This window comes from Hippoglossus stenolepis, chromosome 16 (genome assembly GCF_022539355.2).
Source record: "Hippoglossus stenolepis isolate QCI-W04-F060 chromosome 16, HSTE1.2, whole genome shotgun sequence".
Lineage (NCBI taxonomy): Eukaryota > Metazoa > Chordata > Actinopteri > Pleuronectiformes > Pleuronectidae > Hippoglossus > Hippoglossus stenolepis.
Genome location: NC_061498.1, coordinates 4,374,466 through 4,400,425, shown reverse-complemented (window position 1 = coordinate 4,400,425; position 25,960 = coordinate 4,374,466). Strand labels below are relative to the sequence as shown.

Below are 25,960 nucleotides of genomic sequence, written 5' to 3'. Positions count from 1 at the left end.
CCACTCTCGTCACCAATGCTGTCCTCTGCCTTACTCAATCCCAGTATGCGACAGGCCACATATCGTTTGCCTGATGGCACTCTGGTAACCAGGACAGAGCCCACACCTGCACCTGCCCCTTCTTCACCAATGCTTTCCTCTGCACTTTTGAACTCCGGTGTACGTAAAGCCACATACCGGCTACCAGATGGAACTTTGGTCACAAGAAATGAGCCAGCATCTCAGCCTGTCACCTCTTCCTCTCCTATGTTGTCCTCTGCTCTTCTCAATCCTAATGTTCGTACAGCCTCTTATCGATTACCAGATGGTTCAATTCTGACACGTCAAGGAGAGGAGACGCAGACGGCTGAGAGTACAGTATCATCTCCGGGGCTATCGAGTGCCCTGATGAATGCTAACCTTCGTAAAGCAAAGTTCCAGCTCCCAGGGGGATCATCACTGTTTCCAAAGAACCAACCGCAAGCTTCCTCCTCAGTCTCCTCTGGCCCTGTCCTTTCTGGTGCCTTGCTAAACACCAACCTCCGGGGGGCCTCCTACAGACTCCCAGACACATCACTATTGAGGCAACCTGGTTCTGCTGATACCTCTGAGCCACGCTCTCTTGACCTGTCTAATGCTCTTCGTAACAAGAACCTACGATCTGCCACGTACCGTTTACCAGATGGAACTCTGATCAGCCGTCCTCAGCCTGCTTCTTCGCCCCGAAAACTTGACCTGTCTAATGCTTTATCAAAGAACCAAAACCTTCGTGAGGCAAACTACCGTCTCCCTGATGGCAATATCATGACACGGCTTGGGGCCCCTAGGACTCCAGAACCTCGCTCGCTTAACCTCTCTGGTGCTCTGCAGAACCCGCAACTCAGACAGGCCTCTTTCCGCCTCCCCTCCTCATACGCTGTAGTATCACCCCAGGTGCAGGGATCTGGACCAGAACAGCACTGGGCACAGGGATCTGGAGCTGAAGGCTTGGAACTGCAGCAAGATGTGGACGTGTGGGATGCAGAGAGGGTTCTACCTCACGGGACGGTGCAGAACCTCAATAAGTGGTCCATGTATAGAGATGGGGAGCTGCTGGAGCCCCAAGGCATGATGGAACGGGGGAATGCGGGGCATGAATCGGGGGAATGGAATCTCAGCAGGGAGGGGGAGCCACAGGGGCAATGGTTTGACAAGGTAAACGTTTTGAATGACACACACTACACGTTGACACACAACATGCACTTTCCTGTAAACCTTAAGTATTGTTTCTGCAATTGCAAATAAAAAATTTGGGTGGGGGACCTGTGTTATTAGTGGTGATACTTTTTGAAAGAGCAATGTATGATGAAGGAAAAATATGCAAACACCTCTTTGGTGAGGTGCAGGCAAACAGGTTGTCTGCTAACAACCATAGAACAAGTAAAAACAAAAGAGCATCAACACTTCCATGCAAGGAAATTAACATTTTGTGGTGGTTAATGAACATGAATAATATCCTGATTTTGGAGTATGTATTTGTTTTAGATGTTCTCAATCAGAAGCCTGCCCACCATGGCTCATCGGGAGCAAGGAGAGCAAGACGGAGTGGAGGATATGACGCAGCTAGAGTAAGTACAGAACAACCCATATACGCATGAGTTATGTTTTTCAGACTGAAGTCAATGTTATTCATATTTCGTTAATAAATTATACAGAACATGTGGTTTTAAAGCTTCAAAAACATGACGATTATGGATCACAAAGGCCAATTTTAAATTCAGTGCAGCTCAAACATGCAAAGTGGTGATTTACATTGTTCTGTCACATCCTTTAATAATCTGCTTAAATGCTTTGTCCAGGGAGATGCATGAGAGGACTGTTCTGCTGAATTTGAGGAAAAGGTTTGAGAGAGAACTCATATATGTAAGTATCTGAGGAGTACTCGCATCAAACACCCATATCTGAGCAGTTTGTGTGTGACTTTACAAATCCATCACTTCATTTCTTTATTCTCTGTTTCTGTTCAGACGTACATAGGTAGTATTCTGGTGTCTGTGAACCCCTATAAGATGTACAATATTTACGGGACGGACGTGGTGATGCAGTACAAGGGTCGGGCGCTGGGAGAGAATCCTCCGTAAGTAATGTGCACTCTCAATCTGTGGGGACAGTTAATTGAAAAATGCCAAACAGAATGAAACCCCTTGTAAATAGAGCACAACTGAATAGATCCATTTGAGTTAATCGGCACTGTAAAGATAACGTGTTGTATTTTGAAAGCTTTTTGTTTGCTCTATTGTAATGAAAGAACAAATGGACGATAGGATGAATACGTGCTATAAGTAAAGAAAGTAAACAAGCAGAGAATGATGCAGGTATTTATCAATTAAAACGAGAGGATAGATGGAATATTTGACGGAGAGAGTTTGAATTCATTGTAATGATTTTGGTTGTGTTGTAATCAAAGTTTCTTTTCTTCAGGCATTTGTTTGCCATAGCAAATGCTGCTCATTCCAAAATGATGGATGCCAAACACAACCAGGTCATAATAATCAGGTAAGAGGCGGCATCTATAATGCTCATTCAATTCCTCTCTCCTCTGCCTTTTTAAATCACTTTTACATATATTTACATATATTTGTAAATCACACGTCACAGTTTACCAACATTCAGGTAAAGGTTTGGTTCCACGTCATTATACAGCAGCAATTTATTACTTAATGGTTCTTACTGGTACATAAATGTATAGAGTGAAGGAAAACAAGGCAAGGAAGAAAGAAACAAATTAGTGTGTTAGAGGGAAATAGAAGTATTTCACACAAGTATTTTTGTATATAGTTACACACCTACTCTTGGGATTATGTCATATATTGTCCTTTTCACTGTATCATCTCAAATAATTAGACTAAGTTTTTGAAAATTCGCTCCTGAAGACATATAACATATTGATGAAAGTGGAGCAATCCTAGTAGTTACATCGTTATAAGTTATACTTTCTACAAAATGAGAAAAACTTGAATTTTCTCCTGACCTCAATTTTATTTCCTAGTACTGCCACATGTACATCTAACTACTGTGTAATTTATTTCTCCTTTTCCAAAACATGTAATTGTTTTCTTCCATTGAAAGTTAGTTGGAATCACTAAGTATATTTTAGTCGTACCTGATTACAGACTGAAGTTTTATTTATTCATCCTCATTGTGCAGCTACAATATATTTTTTGTCCTATAACATGAGCAAACCTCCACGGCTTTGTGCTGGTTTAACCTTGGTGTCTTGGATTCCATCTTCAGATGGATTAGTGTTTGTAAATTCATGAGTGTCTGTCTGTGGTTTACTGGCCAGCCAACTTAAGACAGAGCCATACCTCACTCCTCTGTCACAGGCGCGTCGCTCTGCATTACAACCGATCGGCTCCGGGAGCGAACGCACAAACTTACACTCACAGACAACAAGTCAATTTACATCAAAATCAAGATGTAAAAAAATACAGGGTCCTAACATGTGTAGCACATCTACACGCCTGTACATAGACGTGTGCTTTTTGAAACAATCATACATAACACACAGATACATCTACACACTCTGGCACACACCTGGATCACTCTAGCCGTGTTCGGAAGGAGACACCTGTAAGGAAAGCCCAGCCAGGTCTGGGCCAGGAGCAGATAATGTTTCAGACATGTATGTGTGTGTGTGTCCAAGTGCACGTGTGCTGGAACCTGTGTTTGTGTGTGCGTCACCGTGTTAAGGGGTAACCGAGGTCTGGTGTACAGTGACCAGCAACGGCCCGGTTTTGAGCTAACTTAACCCAGAAGTTGAAACCGTACTCTGGGATGTGGTCTGTCGAGGTGCCAGTCACACACACACACACACACACACACACACACACACACACACACACACACACACACACACACACACACACACACACACACACAGTTGATGCCAACAACTTAACACTAAGTACCCCCATTATGTAACCTTGGCGAAAGAGGGGCAGAGGTTTCTGTGTGTGTGTGTGCGTGTGTGTGTGTGTGTGTGTGCGTCAGAGCGTTTCAGGTGGTTAAATGCAAAAGTGGAACTGGGGCCCGGTGTAATTCAAGATTAGTGTGGTTTCACATCACTAAGACAAACACTCCAGCAGCAGAAGACAATGCCCCCCCTAAGTGATTAAAAGCTGGTGATTAAAAGAGTGTAATGATGCTCACAGAGCAGATAATGTTCACACTTTGCCCTCAACATGTTTTTTTTCTCCAGTCCATCCTTTAGCAAATTGGTTTATCCCACTTTTGCAGCCCATTATGTAAACTGAGAAGGTTCACACTGGCACTAGTTCTGTCATGAGAGAAGCCAAATAAATATGTGTCATTTAAAAATATGTACAATTCTTTCCTCTGCACGTCAGCAAAGCCAAAATTAGGGCATTGTTTTTGCCCCAGTGTGTGTTTTTGAACAAATGGCCGATTCGATGATTTAGAGTTTTTCAGACAAACTGAAGGATAATGTGTTTCCTTCATCGCCTGAGACATGTAAAGATAAAGCTGTACATGAACTGTGGAGTCATACTGGTTTGTGTTCTGTGAAGTGAGTGTGTGTTGTTGTGTTTCAGTGGGGAGAGCGGTTCGGGGAAAACCGAGGCCACCAAGCTAGTTCTTCGCTACCTAGCAGCAATACATCACAAATGCAACCTTGCGCAACAGGTACACACACACACACACACACACTTCTGGTATGTACATGATGCACATCCAGACACACACAACAAATACCTCATTGTGTTTTTTATTGTCTGTTTCATTGTCTGTTTCTCCGATGGCTCTCCCCGGTGGCAGATTGAGGTAGTGGGGTTCCCTGCATGTACTTTTACCTTTTTCAACTCATCCTCACTTATCCATTAATTTATGGCCAAAACAATAAGAATAGCAGGTTGCTGTGTTTTGCAGTGATGTGTGGCAATATTCACTATGACCTAATGTTTTATTTCAAATAAATAATGTTTGATGCAGAAACAACTTGTGGTTTTTAGAAAAAAACAAGCATTTATGCCACAGACCCGTTTTCATGGGACGTGGTTTATTGGGATGAATGTTAATGTTGATGTGCAGTGTTGTGAAACAATAGATTATCCATATAACATTAAACAATAGCACTTTATTAAAAAAGGCTGCGCCCTCCTGCTGAAGGCTGTTGATTAACTGTATGTTTTAAAACCTGGTAGATCCTTGAGGCAGCTCCTCTGCTGGAATCTTTTGGAAATGCCAAAACTGTGCGGAACGATAATTCCAGTCGCTTCGGGAAATACATAGAGATCTTTCTGGAGAAGTGAGTGTGAAATGAAGTTATGGTCTGTGTTATAATCTCAATCCTTCTCTTGTTAAACTAACCCTCTAACTCTCTCTCTCTCTCCCTCCAGTGGTGTGATCAGCGGTGCCATAACTTCTCAGTATCTGTTGGAAAAGTCTCGTATCGTCTTCCAGGTGACACATTTACTACGTTTTTCTCGTCCACCACTTCTCATTGTACTGTCCGTATATGGAAGTGTTGAGGTGAACTTGTGATTTCCTTTCAGGCCAAAGATGAGAGAAACTATCACATCTTCTACGAGATGTTGGCAGGTCTCCCTCCGCCGCAGAAGCAGGCTTTCTATCTGCAGGAGGCCGAGACCTACTATTACCTCAACCAGGTGAGGAAAGAATCTGCCTCAGGGTGTTGATACGTTCATTCAGTTCACAGATGTTTATTCTAATGGGATGATGACAGCTATGGACGACCTGAGAGGCAGAAAAAAATAAACTGTACATGTACATTGTCTCTCCGGCTCCGTCTGTACAGGGAGGGGATTGTGGAATAACGGGAAAGAATGATGCAGAAGACTTCCTGCGTCTGCTTGCTGCCATGGAGATCCTCCACTTTACCCCTGACGACCAGTCGGCCATCTTTAGGGTTCTCTCTTCCATACTGCACCTGGGCAATGTCTACTTTCAGAAACATGAGGTCATATTTTAATCCCGAGCGTTGAGATTGATGAGAGCAGAGTGATTTTCTTTTGGAGGAGAGATGAAGTCATTTCCTTTTTGCCTGCTGCCCTACAGGCTGATGGCCAGGAGGTGGCGACAGTGGTGAGCGCTCAGGAGATCAGAGTGGTGGCAGAGCTGCTGTTGATTTCTCCAGAGGGACTTCAGAAAGCTGTCACCTTCAAAGTCACAGTCAGTGCTGAACTTTTATCTCATGTGCATGTTGATCCATTCATCCTTGCACAGTTAGATACAGAGCAGCTTTAAATAAATCTAAAGTTTGGATGTGATTCCTATGCTGGATGGTTAATTACAGATATTTATATTGAAAATACAATAATCAAATAATATTTGAAGTATTTTACGAGGTGAAGGAGTTGTTTACAATTCGTGGTTCATAAAAACAAACTTCATAACAGGTCATAAGGAGATCTGAGTATTTTTACATGATAAAGGATGATGTTAAAATAGTTCGTGGTTTGGCCCTTTATATAAAATAATGGCTGCTGTGCTGTTTAACCCTCTGATCGTATCCACAGGAAACGATGAGGGACAAGATCTACACTCCACTGACAGTGGAAAGTGCTGTTGATGCCAGGTGAGAGACAGTTCCTGCTCCATGACACATGTACTGCATGCAAAGTTATTATTTTGTCCTCCAGATGTATTTCACATGTAATAACATCCTGAACTTCTACTGATTCCCCGCAAAATAATAATTTTCTGTATGTGTCTCTCACACACAAATCTGTGTTCTCCAGAGATGCTGTTGCCAAGATCCTGTACTCGCTGCTCTTCCATTGGTTAACAGAGAGGATCAACGCTCAGGTGTACCCTCGCCAACACACCCTCTCCATCTCCATCCTGGACATTTACGGATTTGAGGTCAGTGACTTTAATTGCCATGGGTTTATGTTTGTATTCAGTGTAATCGCTCTTTAGACGTGTAGATGAGACATAAAGAATCACCAGCTGTGTGTGTGTCTGTGTGTGTGTGTGTGTGTGTGTGTGTGTGTGTGTGTGTGTGCTACAACAGGATCTGGCCTTCAACAGCTTTGAGCAGCTTTGCATCAATTATGCAAACGAGTACCTGCAGTTCTTCTTCAACAGGATCATTTTCAGGGAGGAACAGGTGAGTCCTCGTTCACACCTGTGGGGACGCTCACACACACACCGTCCAGGTTTCTGATGCACGTGCACAGAAATCGTTTGCATTCACACTTGATGTGACATGATGATCTCAGTTAGTGTCATGAAACCATTAGTAAATGTAAATGCAGGCAGACACACGTGATAAATCCAACATGACGTGGTATTGTCTGTGATCCCGGCACAGGAGGAGTACAGCAGGGAGCAGATCCCCTGGCAGAACATCCCCTTCAACGACAACCAGCCCTGCATCGACCTCATCGCCGCTAAGCCTCATGGGATACTGAGGATTCTGGATGATCAGAGCTGCTTCCCACAGGTGAGGGGGGGAGGGGCGGAGTCACATTCACACATCTGCGACGTGCAACAAATCATTGTACATGTCACCTAGATTCTAGTTATTATTTGTTGCCAGGCGACGGACCACACTTTCCTCCAAAAGTGTCACTATCACCACGGCAACAGCCCACTGTACATGAAGCCAAAGATGCCCCTCCCAGAGTTCACCATCAGACACTTTGCCGGCCGAGTTACCTACCAGGTGAGCAGCTCCTCCCTGGGTCAAAGCATCACTCACACATGAACAGTTTATTCAAATTGTTAAACAAGCAGCAACATAAATACAGATTTTCCAATAATTTACGATGTGATCGATGCAGGTTTACAAGTTCCTGGATAAGAACTACGACCAGGTCCGACAGGACGTCCTGGATCTGTTCATCCAGAGCAGGAACAAGGTGAGAGGAGAGCAGCGTCTTCACGTGTACAGCCTGCGTGGAAATGTTTTCTCCCGTGAATAATTCATGTGAACCCTGTCATGTGTGGATGTCGTGTGTATTCGTGTGTGTCTAGATGGTGTCAAATCTGTTCGTGGCTCACGCCGAGCTCGTGGGTCAGCAGAGAGGAGGTCAGATGAGGAAAAGCAGCACGGTCACCAGAAGATACCAAGCGCCCACCGTCAGCAACAAGTTCCAACAGTCCCTGCTGGAGCTGGTGGAGAAGATGGAGAGGTGAAGCGGAGTTTGAATTAGTATCAAGCAGTAATTTCCTTTAAATTCATCAAACTCATTTTGTTTATTCTTCTATTTCAGGTGCAACCCTTTTTTCGTCCGCTGCATTAAGCCAAATAACATGAAGGTACATTGATTATAATTTTATATTCACACGGATCATTAGATGTAGGTAATGACAATCATGTTTTTTATTAGTGTGCTCACATGTGTACTTATACATCTGTGTTCAGCTGCCAGGTGTGATGGAAGACGACCTGGTGAGCGGCCAGCTGCGACACTCTGGCGTCCTGGAAACCATCCGGATCCGCAGGGAGGGATATCCGGTCAGGATGCCATTCTATGTCTTCCTGTTCAGGTAGCCACACCCTCTTTATCTCTAAATCCTTCAGCCACACCGCTGTCGCTCTAATGACGGTTTAATACACACCAGGCTGCAAAATACACAAACACAGAGGAGGTTTCGACCTATGAGAGTTTCATTTTATGCACAAACAAAATCTTCAGGTAGTTCCTAAAGTCTGATTGGTGACAAAAGGCCATTGTGTTTTTGCAGTATGGATCAGAAATGCGTCTGTTACTGCTTTTGAATCTATTTGAATATTTATTTTATTAACACGTGTCCATGCATGTGAATGTGTGTCATCCCCAGGTATAAGTCTCTGGTGGGGATTCGAGAGCTTCCAGCTGCAAATGGAGATAACTGTGTGATAATGCTCAGTAAACTGTGTCCCCTCAGACCAGGGTCTTTTCACGTTGGAGTCACAAAGGTGAGATTCTCCTGCAGTTTGTGTCCTGGTGTTGAGTAAGAGCTGCCATTTTTGTCTGATTGATAGATATTGTGGTTTAATTTATGAATACAAGTGACACAAACTCTTGTGTGTGTGTGTGTGTGTGTGCCAGATGTTTCTGAAGGAGGACATCTACCAGCTGCTGGAGTGTAAACGGGAGCGCTCCCGACATCTCGCCGCTCTCACCCTGCAGCGTTACACCCGCATGTTCTTCGTCAGGAAACGCTTTGTGGCCTTTCGCAAAAAGATCATCGGGCTGCAGGCGCAGTGCAGAGGCTTCCTCACAAGGTAACGTACAAACTATATGAATATTTAAGATACAGAACTGGATTCTGAATAAAGGAAACAATGACACTGTGACTTCTGTGGCACGTCTGCACAAAAGCTTCTCAGGACCGAGATCATCACATCTTGTGTTAAGTGAGATATTAAACCTCATGGTACTGAAATACTGGTTGTGTCCTCTAGGAAGCGCTATATGAATATGAGGGAGAGTCTGGTCCGATTCCGCTCCCTCGTCCACATGTATGTCAACCGCAAGCAATACATCAAGGTACATGCAGCAGGGATTTAAATGACATTGTGTTTTCATGTTTAGTGCAAGAGGCACATGACACATGAGTTGATAAGCATCTAATTGTTCCAGTTAATGTTCAGCTTGTGTTATCTGTGTGATCTGGCTGCAGATAAAGTTTGAAGCCCAGAGGAAAACTGATGAGGAGAGGAGGAGGAGAGAGAAGGTGAGATGGAAAGATGGACACCTGCATGGGATTTACTTAAGTGAATAATACATTTATTCATACATGTTTCTGTCTGAGAGACTTTCTGAATTCACTCTAACTCCTCCAGGAGCTGACCAAGAGGGAGGTGGTGAATGTCACACACCTGCTGATCCCTGCAGAGCTGGGCACTTTACTGCAGACAGCAGGAGGTGAGGAGATGTTCAGCACAGGGTCAGATACATAAATCTGACTAAACTTACTTTGGATCAACTTTATGTTCTGTAATCTTTTCAGCTTCAACAGCAATAGTGGAGTCGTGTAAATATACAAAATACTAATACACATTAACAAACATTAAAAGACTCAATGCTTGTTTCCTGTTTGACCTGCTCACTCTAGTCAGGAGGGAGCTGCACTCGGACTGTTTGGCTCTGCTCCAAGCTCCTCACATTCAGGAGGAGAATCAACTCACTCTGCCGCTGGACATCAACAACTACCCGTTCTACCGCTTCGTGCAGATCTACTTCAGGGTGAGACGGGCATCAGTACACTGACAGTAGTGCAGTCAGCCTCAGGACCGCAGATGTATTTTGAATATAGTCTATTATTCTTATAATACATGTAGAAACTGTGATGTTTTAACTCTGTAGGATCCAAAGTTTGGGATGCTGACGGCCCCTCTGGACTCACCCCTGACCCGGGTAGAGGAGGATCTCAGAGGGGAGGCTCTGGAGCTCTTCATCATGGTCGGCTGCCTCCTTTTTTAAAAACTCTTTTCTTAAAACATTTACCCATGAATCTGGAATTAAAATGATTTACTACGATACAGATTCACACACTGCCATACTTTTTTTATTATTACTTGGTTGTGTGTCCCTGTAAGTCAGAAATTCAAACACACGATTCACTAAGAACTCTGGTATCACACATCATATCTGTTAGTAACGGTGCAGGTCTGTGTTTTGTTTATCCTCAGGTATTACGATTCATGGGGGACCCTCATCTGAACGGGGCGCAGGAAAACATGTTTGGGAATTACATCATCCAAAGGGGCCTCACGTCTCCAGGGCTACGGGACGAGATCCTGTCCCAGGTGGTCAACCAGGTGTGGAGGAACGTGAACTCCGAGAACGCTGAGCGAGGCTGGCTGCTGCTGTCGGCCTGTGTCTGCAGCTTCGCCCCGTCGCCCAAGATGGACAAATATCTACTGAAGTAAAAAATATATACATAGATATCTTATATACGTGTGAACGGAAGATGACAAATATTTCCCCAAATCTTTATATGAGGCTGAATCTATGTTTAAAAAATAACTCAAATAATGTAATTTGACTACTTAGATTAACTTTCATACCTAAAAACCAGAAAAAAGGTTTCCAGGTTTAAATCTTCATGTAAACTTTGAGGTAAAACATGAAGGGAAAGTGGTCGAAGGGGCAGTTTAACATCATTGAACCTCCCCCAGGTTCGTCTCGGACCATGCTCCTGCAGGCTGCCAGGCGCTGCTTCAACACAGACTCATTCAAGCCAATCAGAAAACACAATTAGGCTCCGGCTCCACTCCCGAGACCGCGAGGACCTATCCGCTCGCGCTGCTGGAGTGGACGGCCAATCGGAAAAAGGCTAACATGGTGTTGCACGTGCACTGTTTTGATGGTGAGCTCTAGCACCACTTTATAAAGTTTGTGTGTGATGCCAGAACACTGCACACTACTTTTCATCTTCACATTTAGCTGTAGAACATATCTCAGACTAAAGGATAATCGTCCTCCTCTCCTGCGGTTTGAAAAGAGAAAAGCCAGGAGAAGTGCTTGAGACTTCTGGCAGCACCTATAATGGGCCGGATCAGTTACAACCACTTACCATTGATAATTTATTGCCAGTCAGTGTCAGGTGCACTCAGAGCTTTCTTCCTTTGACTTGCACCATTTATTGCCTTCTGATAACAATCTGTCTGGCTTCAAAACCACAATGGAAGTAAAGAGCGGCTGGATGTTTGCTGTCTCTCTGCAGGAGGGTCCTTCCTGTGTCCCGTCCACTCCTGGACTCGGGGAGAGAGTTTAGCAGGAGACATCCTGCGCCACAGGTGCAGATATTATACATCATCCATCTCCTGGACCATTTTATATTTCTTAATTTGTCCTACTTGTGCTTAAACGTTAGTTGAACTGCCTGGTCTTGCAGGGGCGTGTCCGACTGGTGGAGGGGGAGTTCAATTCTAATGAAGGAGCACGGCCAGTGGGTGGAGTTAGCGGGTCACGACTACGTGATGGACCTGGTTGCAGACCTGGAGCTTCCGCCGGACTTCCCCAAGCAGAAGAGCTACTTTGTCATCAGCACCGACGACCCGGCCAGAGTCCGAGCCAATGCCAGCCTGTCAGTGCACAACACACACACACACACACAAACCTGGCCATGGCTGAGAAATGAATGGAGCTCTGAATAATTCACCTCTCCCCTCGTCTCAGTGCTTTGGTCGGCGGCGGCTTTGACTCAGACGAGGAGCTGGTTCCATCCTTTCCTCTGAGCAGCAGCAGCAGACCGGCCTACAGTCTGCCAGACTCTGACGGCTACTACAGTCATGGTACACTCACCACAATATATATCCCAAACTGACGGCATAGATGAATAAAAAATATGCACAGAAGTATCACGGTGGGGGTGCATAGGGTGTGTTTCTAGTATTTGTGTCGTGGTTTCTTACATCAGACTGTAAAGTACGTCTTTAAAGCCTCTCTGCTCCGTGTGTGTGTCCAGTGGAGTCGGATGCGTTGAGTGATGGTCAGACTCAGAGGGGAATGGATCGCTACCTGGACAGTCTGTTTGACCCTGTGCTGTCAGACAGCAGCGCAGTGAGTACACACACACACACTCACACACACACACACACACACACTCACACACACACACACACACACACACACACACACACACACACACACACACACACACTCACCTGCAATAAACGCTTTCCCTCCTGCTTTGGAAAATACGTCAGTGCTCAAATGACTTCATGAATTAATCAGTTGGCTCGTAAACTGCAAAACACTGTTGCTTCCTCATAATAGACAGAACTTAACTTTATTAATCAGCTCAAAGTTGGGTCATGACTTGAGATATGAAGTTCAATCAACGCTTTAGTCGCACTGATAAAAGTATTGTCAGATGTACTTTCTTTTGTAACTTTTTGCAGAAATTCTCTTGTAAATAAAAGAGGTTGGGACTGAATTCAAAAACCTACATCATCGTTGGAATTATTATGAGAAAAAAACACAACAAAACATGTATGAAAGCAGCACGTTTTCCATCTTGTGTGTTTTAACCCTCTGACGTATGCTGGGACCCTAAAAGTGTGACGTCATGCTCCGCCTCTAAACGTGTGAGCTGTTGATCGATGGACGGAGGGAACATGTGAACCTCTGCTTCTGTTTGTGTATGAATGGAGCAGATTAGGTTACTATGGGACAGCAGGCAGTGTTATAACCGTCTCATCTGCAACTCCACAGTTTATTTATTACAACGACACTAAAGAGAAAAAGTCCCAAGGAGTAGATATGTAGAAAGTAGATTTTGTGCTGCAGAAATTCTCACTGTTTTATATTTAAAAAACATAAATATCCATATCTGGAGCTAAAATATACACCTTGTTGTTGTTGAGTATTTCCCTGCGTCTTTGCTGGTATTATTTCATTTATTATCATTTCATTAAAAAGTATGTTTCCCAGGAGAACAGTCATTTAGTTTTGCTGTGTCGAGACAGTCAGATTTTCTATGTTGCTTCTTTCTTCAGACTCTTCTGGGCCAGTTCCTTCTCGTGTGCCTGTGTTTGTGTGGAGCTTTTCGTCCAGCGTGTACTTCCTGGGGTGTATTCAGTTTCTGACTCACGCAGAGAGGCTACGAATCAACCTGTTCAACACACTCCCTCTTTCTTGTCTCCCATAGTCTCTCCCCCCCCCCTCTCGCTCTCTGATACACAGCCTTTTTGTCGTACTCTCCATGTCTCTCAAACTCCACGTTTTCAACATCTACAGTCTTCCCACTCCCCCTGCTGACTTTCTGTCACCGGATTCTCTCTGCCCACCAGGACATGGAAAAGACTGGAAGTTTGACGGCGAGGATGAAGGGAGGAGGAGGTATTGGCATCGCAGGAGGAGGAAGAGGAGAGGGGGAGAGCCCTGCGACCCCCAGTCGGCCTTATCCACCAGGAATACATCCTGGAGGTAAAGTGTGTTTCTTATGTTAAAGTGTTTCTGTTCACTGTCATGTAGTTTTTCTTTGGATTTGTATTTTGCCATCTATAGTTTCTAGTTTTCAGCTGCATGTTGTTAAACAATGCATTATTTCATCCATTCAATATTTTTTTATCTCATTTTTCTTGTTATGTCCCATCCTGTATTTTTTCTGACTCTTTCTTCTTTAATTAAAGTTATTTTATTTATTAACATCAACTCGACTTGACAGAAAACTCTTCATTAAATGTGACTTTACATTGAACTTATGTGATGAAATTACATGAACATTTTATATGTAATTTAAATACATAAACTTTGCATTTTAGGCAAAACTTTTTTGTCAGTGTAAACTTTCTAATGTTTTGGATCAGTGTGTTTTAAACCATCACAACAATTGATTAAAATACAGAAATCAAAAAGACAATCTTTCTTATTTCCTATCAATAGAATTATATATATATATATATATATATATATATATATATTGTAATTGCTGTCATTATTTCCATATGGTTTAACAGTGAAGGGTAAAACAGACTCACAGGACTCAGGTGTAAAGGTTCAGATGTACAGTTGACCGACGTTAATCTGTCGCTTAGAGGCTGTAATGAGCAGTCTGACCTCATCGATAATGCATCAGCAGCCATTCACTGTAACCACAGACTCTTCAGTGCCCGTCTATAGACACTGTCCCTTCTCAGTCTCCCTCCACAGACACTCTCCTGTCCCTCAAACCACCACACGCAGCAATGTGCTGAAGTCATTCTCTTCATTGTATGCCTCTGCGTTGTCGTGTTGTGTTTTCTCTGCACATGCACCTCGTGTTTCAAATGGATCAGTTCTTTGCAAATATTTTGTGTAGAAAAGAAAGTGACTCACTTTCATTGACTGCAGGGATTCACACAATTAACAAATCAGTTATAAAAAGCAATCCACAGGATGCCTTTAATATAATTTAATAGGAAGTTATTTTAGTTAAATATTTGTAAGACATTTATTCTGCTACGAGGGCAATAGGTCAATATCAAGCAGAGACAGTTCCTAACTCTCCCCCTGTTCCCTGCCCGCTGCTCCTCAAGCTGTGCCAGTGCTTCCAGTAGCAGGAGGAATGATGCCACCCATCCCCACCATGCCAATCCCCTCCCACCACCATCACCACGCACAACACCAGCAGCAGCAACAGCAACCGCCGCAGCCACCGCCGCAACCGCAGCCGCAGCCGCAACAATACCACCAATACAACCGTCCCCAACACCACCATCACCCGCAGCCTTATCCTGCCCCACATGTGTCACCCACTCATGCACCTGCTGCTCCCCCCCCCGCTGACAGAGATGCATCCCGAGTCCCCATGGCCCCCGGTGTCTCGGGGGTGCCCTCGCTCCCAGCCACCCCTGTAGTACCAGGCCTGTCTGGCATGAGCGGTGTGCCAGGTACAACAGACGGGTGTGCGTTGGTTTTCACTGCATGTTTGGCCTGAAGCATGCGGGCATGAGGAGGTTACAACGAATTCAATGAAAAAGCAAAATCAGATGCTGTGATATCTGTGTTACAGGTTGTCCTGTGTGCTGTGGTTGAAGTGGATGAGTTTACGAGGTCATTTGCAGTGGACTGTGGAAGTTTCTCTAAAACAAAATCCTTGTCATCACATAGTGTTTATGTGTTTGTGTTCCCTAGGATCGGAGCAGACAGTCCTGACTCAGCAGCAGCAGGCCATCATCAACCAGCAAGCCATCATTCTGGTTCGTCAAACATCCTCTCTCTCAACAACTGACACAAAACGCACCGATCACACTGGTCTTCATCAGATTGACTAGTCTGTTCAGATTTTATACACATTTCCAAACACACACATTCCTTTTTGTCTTTCTACAAAGCAAACAAGTGTTTTTAACGCTGTGAAATTACGTTAACAATTGGACAAGCAGATAAAGTGAAACATTAACCTTTAATCAGCTGTTTATTGCTTTAGGACCATCCACAAAAGGTAATTCCACTCATACATCATGTTGATGTGTATTCCTCATGTTAAGAATGAACAGTCACATGACGGTGATATAAGTATGTAGGTGTGTGTTTGTGTCTCAGGCTCAGCAGATGACAATGCAAGCGATCGCGATCCAGCAGCAAATGTTGTCGTCTTTCCCCCCCGTCGCCCCGGCTCCTCAGTCACCACCTTTCCAGCATCACACGCACTCACAGCAACGCTCCTACACACCCAGTCCGGTGAGCAATCAAACACGTGCACTGAACCAATGTGTGAACGTACATGCACACATGTGGGCACACAAGCATTTGAGAAGTATTGGCAAAATACACATGCATAGTTTTACTCGCTCTTTTCTGCAGAACAAAGAGGGGGAGGAGTCAGCGTACAGGCCTGGCCCTGCGTCTGTTCAACGCAAGATGAGTAAGTTTAACACTGAAGTTTATAACTGGAGGTTTTGCGGTGGTGTAAATGATGCTCTGTACTTTTTTTTTGTCTGGATTCCTTGAATCCAAACGAGTGGAAAGAAAAATACTGATGCATTGTGATGAAGGGATCTGAGGTTGGAGAGACCACATCATCCAATTTAAAATGTGAGACTCCAAGAGTTTCACTTTAAGGGGCAATTGTTGAAATATAAGACATGAGCCACAATGTCCTCGGCTCGAGTCCGACTGGCAGACGTTTTTTTCTTTCTTCCTCCTTTTCCAAACATCTCTTTACTTTCACTCTCTAATAAAACCTAAAACAAAATGAAATGAAAATGAAGGCCGATCCTACATGTGGGTGAAAGGTGATAATTCATGTTGACTGAGATTAACTTGAGTAGGAGAAGACAGGATGGGACGAGCTTCTTTACTTGTTCCTCAAAACAACGGCCATAATCAAATATAAACCACAAATTATTGCAACTATATATTATATTGTTATTTCTCCCAGATTGCCATCTATTGGAATTTTGTTGTTTTATCGTCATGAAGTTTTAAGGAGGTTTTGAGAAGTCCAACAATGTAAAGTCAGAACGGCAGTCGGTAAATTGTGAGAACTGAAGATTGTAAGTTTCCCTCCATAAAATCAATTTGACAGAAACGATTGTAATAGATTAAGAGCAGAGCCTTTCCAGCATGATAGAGCGAACTACAGAGTACAAGGTCGAGTCTAACAGAACAGGAATGGATTTAATAGAACTTTACACTGCAGGCTCAACACGTGGCCCGCCACCCGAGGATGTGGTCCGATCCCGTGTGAATAACACCGAGCGTATGGATCCTAGTCATGACATTAAAGACATCATCAAACACCACCAGCCTGCTGGCACAACAACTTCTACTGGACCTGCCCCACAAAGGTAACACACACACGCGCACACACACACACACACACACACACACACACACACACACACACACACACACACACACACACACACACACATTTATAGCACTGGCCCAAGAGATGTATTTTATCTGTTCTTCTTACATTCCTGTATGTGTGTAGAAAAAGTGATGGGAAGGCATTTGGAAAGAAGCCCGACCCTCACGGGGAAGCGATGGAGATCCTGAAAGACCAGATGTCAAACCCACCACAGCCGGTAACCTACCACCTCTCCTACAGTAGAATCCACACACAAAATAAAACATTATCTGACCTTTTTTAATGTGTCAGACTCAGAGGAAGCCTCAGTCCTCACAACACAAAGAAGAAGGAGGCGTTAAGGTTGCCAAGTCGACCAGGTCTCGCCCAGCAGCGCCATCTAGCTCCAGCATGAGTCCTGCGCCTCCTCCAGGTGACTTTTCCACATGCACGTATACATGTATGAGAACTTCGATCAAAACACATTTTGAAAGTGTGTGTGTGTACATGTGTGTGTGTGTTTGTGTTTCCAGTCTGCAGAGAGTTGCCAGTAGAGGAGGAGATCATTCAGACTCAACTCCACAGCAAAGCCAGTGATGAATATTACACTTACTCCAATGTCCCCTGGAAGCTCTACATGAGAAAAGAGGTGAATTTACACACACACACCAACACACCCACACACACACACACACACACACACACACACACACACACACACACACACACACACACACACACACACACACACCCACACACACACACACACACACACATACCTCTATACAACAAAGGGAACATTAAAATATGTTCAGTTGCTGAGCTTAAACTTTACAGATTTAATGAAACTTCTTGTTTAGAAATTCAAATATAATCTGGCGAATATTATTTCACCTGTCTTTAAGTGCTAGACATGTCCAATTATATGTGTCCAGCAACAATCTACTGGTATTCATTTCTACTGGTATTCACTGGTATTTTTTTCTGTCGACAGGTTTTCTATCCGAGAGAGACGCTCAACAATCCTCTTACTCTAGATCTGATCTTCAGACAGGTTGATTTGTGTATTCAATACTTATTTATAATGGATTTTCTTAATGATGCATTTGTTTAGGTTTGTTTAGGTCAGGTTTAGCAAAACTAGCAACTATATGGCAAAGAATTACATGAAAAATACACTTTCGTCCTGTGATTTTGATTAATAAGGAATACATGAAAACGTTATGTGTGTTACATGTTATATTAACATTCCTGAATATGTATTTGTGTACAGGTTGTACATGACACCTTCTCTGAGGCCTGCATCCGTATCACTCAGGAGGAGAGACAGAAGATGAAGGCTCTGTTCGGTCGGTCCACATTAGCCTCTGATGTCTTTTTGTTCAGGTTTCAGTCACTTAGCAGAAAGGGTTTGATAACCTCAACTCTTCATTTGTTTTCTTTGACAGCGGAGAACAACGTGGACCAGCTTTCAGGAACAAGTGATGAGAACATAAAGAAGAAAGTCGTCGCCATGTCCCGAGACTCATGGGACATCTACTTCTCTCGCCTCTTTCCAGCATCTGTGAGTTCTTGTCTCTTTCCTGGCGTTCAAATTCAAAACAGATGCAAGTGCAAAAATGTGTGTGTGTGTGTTTCAGGGCAGTGTGGGGACAGGGGTGCAGGTGCTGTCTGTGTCACATAAAGGCATCAAGCTGCTGAAGATGGTGAGGAGCAGCTCCTCTTCCTCAGACTACTTCAGAGTGCTGAGGCCTTACAGGTGAGATGGTGAAATGATCGGCCGGGGGCCCTGAAGCCGAGCCGTGTGACCTCACACTGACATCCCGGCTTTGCATATCACTTCCTGTGCAGCTACTCGGACATCCTGTTTGTGTCGATTCCGTCCAAGAACATGCTGGAGTTCAACCTGGCCAACGAGAAGCTGATCCTGTTCTCCGCCAAAGCCCCGCAGGTCAAACACATGATCGACTACTTCCTCACAGAGCTCAAGAAGGTGTGTCTGGTTTTTTGTTGCTTTGTTGGAAGATGATTTTTTAATATCCATCCATGCCACTTGTCCTCTTGAGGGGAAAGGGGTGAAGTCCTGTTTTGATTTATACTGATGCTGCATTTTCAGAGTTAGAAAGTAGAAAATATTGCAGACACAATTTAAATCATATGAAAGCAAGATTTGTTTTTACCCTATATGACTCTTATCAGTCTGCAGGTTACTCACACAAACAAAACATTACAACATGCACAGTGCAGACACAGAGGAACATGATCATGATGTAGTCTCACTCCGCCCGCTGTCAGTGGCTCAGTGTGCACGGTGGATGTCACCATGTCGTGTGTGTGTGTGTGTGTGTGTGTGTGTGTGTGTGTGTGTGTGTGTGTGTGTGTGTGTGTGTGTGTGTGTGTGTGTGTGTGTGTGTGTGTGTGTGTGTGTGTCAGGACTCAGAGTACGTGGTGGCGGTGAGGAACTACATCACAGAGGACAGGAGTCTGCTCAGCTTCCACAAAGGAGACATCATCAGGCTGCAGCACATGGACGGACTGGAGGCCGGTGAGTGACGCGAAAACACAATGGAACAGGAACCTGCTGCACAGTATCATCTCTGTGTTCTTTGCTTTGTGTATCTGTGAGTCATGTACAGTGTGTGTGTCTGCTTCTCTGTGCTTCACGCTGCCACTGTGTGCATATGTGTGTGTTCAGGTAAATATTACGGCTGCATCGTGAGGAAGAAGGTCATGCTTCTGGAGGAGCTGAAGAGAGACACTCCTGAGTTCGGTGGGTTTGGTTTGGGGCTCTGTGTGTGCTGGTTTCTTTATTGCTGGTTGTTTTTGGGTTTGTTTTTATAGCAGAACTTTAACTTTTGTGTTTTTACTTTTATTTTGATATAACTGATGATTGGTTTGCTGCTTGTCTTTGTCATAAAAGCCGAGAAAACATTATTTCTGGCTTTTTCTGGGTTTTCTTATCAACTTGTCAGTGACTGTACATACTATATTTCCTTGTGTGTGTCTGTTCCTGTGTGTGTGTGTGTCTTTGTGTGTAAACAGGCTGGCGGTTCGGGGCCGTGTACGGAAAATCTGGATTGTTTCCGAGTGAGTACGTCCGTCCTGTGGCTGCTCCGGACTTCTTGGTTCTGCCCGATGAGCGCGTGGAGCCTCGACACAGACAGGGACACGTCGCCGCCTCTGCTGCTGTCGCCGTGGCGATGGGGTCAGCGGTGGCTGCCCATGAGCTTGACCTCTCCACAGAGGTTTGTGGTTCACTCACACATTCAGCAGACTGTGTCCGACCGTAGTACAACAAAGACTCGTGATCACTACAAATATTGAAACGAGTCTGAATAACACACTTAGAGCCACGAGCTCAGCATGAATAAAACCCCTACATTATGGTTCCGCTGGTGTTTACACAGTATGTTGGAATGTTTTGGTTTGAAGAAATGGAAATATTTTGTAGATAATTACATCTTTGGTCTTCCTTAAAGTGGCACTGTTGCTGAGCTTTCTCTGTGTGTGTGTGTGTGTGTGTGTGTGTGTGTGTGTGTGTGTGTGTGTGTGTGTGTGTGTGTGTGTGTGTGTGTGTATTAGGTAGTAAATGAGATATATGGGGACAGTCTGAACATCGAACTGGACGATCTGCCTCTGCACGGCGGCCAGTACCATATCGCTGAGTTTGCCAAGAAGTACTTCAGAGTGGCCCGAAGTAACAGGAGGTCAGTCTCACACACACACACACACACACACACACACACACACACACGCTAATTTCAAAAGTAGATAGAAACATATTCACAGACATGCATTGCTGACAGCTGCCTGTATTCTGTTAGTAGTGATCAGAAAGCCAAAAAGGGGAAGGAGGGCAAAGACCCTGTTGACATGATCAAATTCTCCAAGGTAAAGTTCATTTCAAAACAACGCCCTTGTATTTGTATTCTCAACTTAATTTTCAACTTTAAAAAATATGTATTTGTATTCCTTGTCATGTCTTTGTCGCTCCAGTCTCCGATCCAGGAGTCTCTGATCGACTTCTCCGACAGCGGGATGAACAGAGTGGCGGCTGACATCTTCTTAGGTGAGAGGAGAGTGACAGAGCGAGGGATGGACGTAGAAGGGAGGAGGAGGGGACTGATAAATATGATTGTGTGCCACTTGGTGCAGATCCACATTAATATCAGGATCTAGTGAATTTAGATGTGGTTTCACAAGGAGACTGTTTGGTGTAGACTGAGGTTTGCGCTCTACTCTGCCGTTCTACTTTTATTTTTTTATCATCATGATCTTGAACTCTGAAACCTTGACCCTTTCCGTACTATATGATAAAATCTATGTGTCCATGGGAGTTTTAATGTTATATAATTGTTTTTATCCAGCCATAATGAAGTTCATGGGAGACTTCCCTTTGAAGGGGCAGAATGAACAGGACCTGGTCACCACTATACTGAAGGTACACACACAGACACACACTCTCTCTCACTTACATATTTTAGAGGGACATAAATGATGATGATCCCATGTGAACAGAAATTAATATGCTCTCAAATTGATCCTCTATAGTTAAGCGGTTCCCACGGCCTGATAAAGGACGAGGCCTACTGCCAGGTGATGAAGCAGGTCACCACTAACACCAGCTCCAAACCGTAAGACTCTTCTCCGTGTTTCATGCTGACTGGCTCTGAAGAAGTGATCGGTACCTGCACAGTCCACGGCAGAAAACCTTTCATTTGTAGTTGTGTGTTTGTATTTTGTGTAGGGACAGTTGTCAGAGAGGATGGAGGCTGCTCTACATCCTGACGGCCTTTCATCGCTGCTCGGACGTCATGAAGCCGTTTCTGCTGACGTTCCTGCAGGATGCGTGTTCCAGTCCTGGGGTTCAGTACCAAGGTCGAGAAGCCGTCCTTCCATCCATCCATTCATCCATCAGGGATTCTAATCAGGGAGCTAATGAGTTTACCGGCTGCTCTTCTTACTTGACAGGTATTGCCAAGGCCTGTGAGCAGAATCTGAGGAGGACTTTTCAATATGGCGGACGTGTGCAGTATCCCAACAGCATGGAACTCAAAGCGATGCTGGTTGGTCTTTGTGTTCTTCTCAACAGTCCCCTCATGAAAACACATTTAAATTCATTAGATTCCGGATTTTCAATTGGATCTGCAGCAAATTACACACACACTCAAAACTATGGATTCATCAAGATCCATGAAATATTTTGGGAGACGAACATTTTGAAAACTGCTGACCAATACTTCATCCTTCCACCAAATCTTTTTATATATAATCGAATTATACATTCCTTATAAATAACAGTACACTCTCCTTCTGATTGGTCGTGTGTGTGCAGGCTGGGCGGAGCTCCAAGAGACAGCTGTTCCTGCTGCCAGGTGGAATCGAACGGCACCTGAAGATCAAGACGTGCTCTGTGAGGGGGACACACAAACACACACATTTAAATCATACTGTTTGATTGTGCCATTACTCATTGTGATCTTTTTTTCCTTTCAGGTATCTCTGGATGTCATCGAGGAGCTTTGCTTTGAGATGGAACTGCACAGGGAGGAGGCGTTGGATGAATATGCCATCTTTTTGGTCACACACAAAGGTAATCCAGCTGGAGGCGAGGATCTGAAATTCAAATGTTCTTGGCAAAATCCAGGTTACCATGTGGAAAAGTAGATCATCGCCGACCTGTGTTTCTGTTTAGGTCAGAATGTGCGTCCCCTAAACAAACGGGAGTACATCCTGGATGTGGCCACAGAGGCCGAGCCAGTGGACGCCAACTACAGCCTGTGGTTCAGAAGAGTCATCTGGAGTCTGGCTCTCAAGCTGGACAATGAACTCTATGTCACCATGCACTATAACCAGGTACAGGTCTACTGTGTTAAATGAAGGACTGAATGTCCTGTTTCTGGTTAATCCACAGCAGTGTCAGACATTTTGCCACAGAGATATTACCTCTGACGTCCCGACTGCAGAGCTACCATCCCGTTTTCTGCTCCTGTGCCTTGGGAAGAGTACATCCACATCCTTCAAGTTTCCTGTGGGAAAACTTTATTTTGAAACATGCAATTTGAGTGTCCTTGTGTGGTTGACTTGACCACACGTTGATGTTGTTTGTAGCAAATGACAAACACTTTAAAAATCACACAAGATAATTCTCTGTGTCTCTGTGTCTAAGGTCTTGCCAGATTACGTGAAGGCCTTGCTGAGTGTGGTTCCTCAGGGTAAAGCCAGTGAGCAGCATCTCCAGCAGATTGCCAGGCTGGCTGCGCTACAGCACCGTGCCAAGGACACCGTCTACCTGCCCACCCTGTAAATATACACAGACGTACACGTACAGCATTCCTTTAGCAATGCCTTTTTGTTGGATACGTCACACTTTTACTGACTTTTTGTGCTTGTGAGTCAAACAGTGGACTCACAAAGACACATTAACACATACACACGGGTGCATCCTCACACAATATAGGCACAACTTTGCAAATCTGCATGCATGTCAGCTGCTTTTACAGAGAACACAACATGTATCTGATGGAGCCCTGGCTCCCTCTGTGTGTGTGTGTGTGTGTGTGTGTGTGTGTGTGTGTGTGTGTGTGTCGTGTATGTGTGTGTGTTATTAGACATGACGTGCAGGAGTGCGTCCCCCCGCAGTTCTACGGCAAACAAGGTTCACAGCATTGGCTGAATATGGTAACTCAACACATGCAGCAGGTCCAGCCCTTGAACCCACACCAGGCCCGTGCACAGTTTCTTGGTAAGACCGCAGCTCAGTGTGTGTCTCTACGTGACAGTAGCCTCCATAGACACCGATGTTTTTAATCAATTTTTGCATGATTCAAAGAGAAGTAGAAAAAAAGACACAAATTTGAATCCCAAATAGTAGAAAAGGTTTCAGTGCTTCATCCCCAGTCACATCTGACGTCTTGGTGTGTTTTTTATACCCAGGTCTGGTCAGTGCCTTCCCCATGTTCGGCTCCTCCTTCTTCTACATCCAGAGTTCGGGCACTGCCTCCATCCACGCCCCGTGCGTCCTGGCTGTAAATCTCAACGGACTCCACTTCCTTAACAAGGATACTCATGTACGTCACAGACAAACATCCACAATCCCATGTTGCAGATGATCCACTCAAGCACATGTCCAAGTCTGTGTAATGTGTGATTCATGCCCACACTGCAGCTGGATGTGTGTAATAGTTGGAATCTGAAACAGGCCAGGTGCTCGTTTGACTTTGTGTTGACCTCAAAAACTAGCCACTGATTTAATGATTTCAAAAACCAAGTATTTGGCTCCTCCTGCTGGTTATACAGTTTTATTTCTACCTTTCATTGCCTTATCTTGCTAAACCACATATCAAACATATACCTCGATAAATATTTTTCAACATGCTACACAATCTTGTATGTTTTGACTCTTCATATCCATCCGTCACTTTGTGTATGTGTGCATTCCTGTCACGTCTATTTGTGTGTGTGCACTCTGTGATTAGGAGGCCATGGTGCGTTTCCCTCTAAAGGAGGTCCAGTCCACTCGCACCCAGAGACCGACTTCAGGCTCCAGTTACCCGTACGTGGAGATCATGATCGGGGACCTGCTCAACCAGCGCATCACACAGCTACAGCTGGAGCAGGTAGATGTGTGTGCATGATGCAGGGATAAAGAGAGAGGAGAGGGTGGGGGTGCTCGAAGACGTGCTTTGTTTTGTTATTCATTCCTACCATAAGAGCCGTGTTGATTCTTTATCTGTTTGTGTGTGTGTGTGTCTTCTCCAGGGCCTGGAGCTGTGCCGAGTCATTGCCATGCACATGGAGAACATGTTGTCAGTCAGAGAAAAAAGACTCACCTTGCCACCAAGCGAAATCACCTTGCTATAGTGCGCACACACACACACACCACACACACACACACACACACACACTGTATGCCTCTTAAATGCACTGCATCTACCTCTGTTTTAAAAATAGAATATTTTGATATTTAATGATAATATTTCTTCAATGTGATGAATGTATGGTGATGCTGATCACCATAAGGAACCATATCAACTAATATGCCCATTATTTTCTAATTTGATAGATTGGTTTTTAAAATTTCATTAACCAGTTCATTTGTGAGCTTGTTTGGTCCAAAAACTAAAGATATACAATTTGCTAGAATTAAAAGACCCAAGAAAACCTGCACATATTCACATTTAGAAGCTGGAAGCAAGAATATTTGGGGGATTTTGGTTTTTAAAACCTGAGTTGAATGATAAATCAATTATAATATTAACTTCCTGTGGACTAATTAGTTAATCAACTAATAATTTCCACTCTAGGCAACTCAGCAAAGATCCTGTATTGTGCACAAACTTTCACACAGGCACACTGATGAGTGAAATGCATGCATGGGTCTATCATGCAATTGGCTGCTTCAATTTGACTTTAACACCCCCACTTTAGAGGAATAGTATGATTTGATTCATGTTGATCCTTGGACAACACTGAAGTAAAATAGTTGTGGTCTTGGACTGAACAATGGTAAAACCCCCCTGCTGCAATTGGCTCTGCACAAACAACTGCAATGTGTGAAACTCAAATGAGTCACTGACAAATCCCCCCCCTCAACATCAGTGAATGCCTATGATTTGACATAATTCTTTATTAATATCTGATATGTTTTTTAAATGTTCTTATTTTTACTTTGCACTAGGAACTAGGAACTATTTATATAAAATATAGTGTACAATTTATATGGGTTTTTTTGTAAATA

General features: G+C 44.1%; 1 protein-coding gene across 1 annotated transcript; it reads left to right on the top strand.

Moving 5' to 3' along the window:
- On the top strand, nt 1-25,891 carry myo15aa (myosin XVAa). The gene is made up of 65 exons (XM_047343818.1): nt 1-1,173; nt 1,504-1,586; nt 1,818-1,881; nt 1,986-2,095; nt 2,440-2,514; nt 4,572-4,662; nt 4,795-4,800; nt 5,181-5,284; nt 5,376-5,439; nt 5,532-5,645; nt 5,795-5,956; nt 6,055-6,168; nt 6,516-6,574; nt 6,738-6,861; nt 7,013-7,108; nt 7,313-7,444; nt 7,541-7,666; nt 7,785-7,862; nt 7,978-8,135; nt 8,217-8,262; nt 8,369-8,493; nt 8,788-8,905; nt 9,039-9,214; nt 9,395-9,479; nt 9,613-9,666; nt 9,776-9,857; nt 10,048-10,178; nt 10,299-10,394; nt 10,625-10,860; nt 11,114-11,304; nt 11,662-11,734; nt 11,833-12,024; nt 12,117-12,232; nt 12,406-12,500; nt 13,733-13,868; nt 15,558-15,622; nt 15,969-16,106; nt 16,230-16,290; nt 17,068-17,215; nt 17,365-17,458; nt 17,533-17,653; nt 17,754-17,869; nt 18,215-18,274; nt 18,494-18,569; nt 18,669-18,784; nt 18,861-18,979; nt 19,072-19,213; nt 19,654-19,765; nt 19,916-19,990; nt 20,263-20,465; nt 20,803-20,927; nt 21,048-21,111; nt 21,217-21,289; nt 21,588-21,661; nt 21,772-21,854; nt 21,968-22,098; nt 22,192-22,286; nt 22,556-22,633; nt 22,717-22,813; nt 22,916-23,076; nt 23,390-23,523; nt 23,832-23,965; nt 24,157-24,290; nt 24,699-24,839; nt 24,982-25,891. The coding sequence occupies exons 1-65, from the start codon at nt 16-18 to the stop codon at nt 25,081-25,083; spliced, it is 8,142 nt and encodes a 2,713-aa protein (XP_047199774.1). The 5' UTR covers nt 1-15; the 3' UTR covers nt 25,084-25,891.
- The last annotated feature ends 69 nt before the right edge of the window (nt 25,892-25,960 follow it).

Bases quoted from the DNA above. Each gene is read 5' to 3' on its own strand.
- myo15aa (XM_047343818.1), top strand. From the start codon at position 16: ATGCTGTCCTCTGCCTTACTCAATCCCAGTATGCGACAGGCCACATAT. The intron at 7,445-7,540 runs GTGAGGGGGGGA...ATTTGTTGCCAG, and splicing joins ATCAGAGCTGCTTCCCACAG to GCGACGGACCACACTTTCCT. The intron at 15,623-15,968 runs GTTCGTCAAACA...TTTGTGTCTCAG, and splicing joins ACCAGCAAGCCATCATTCTG to GCTCAGCAGATGACAATGCA.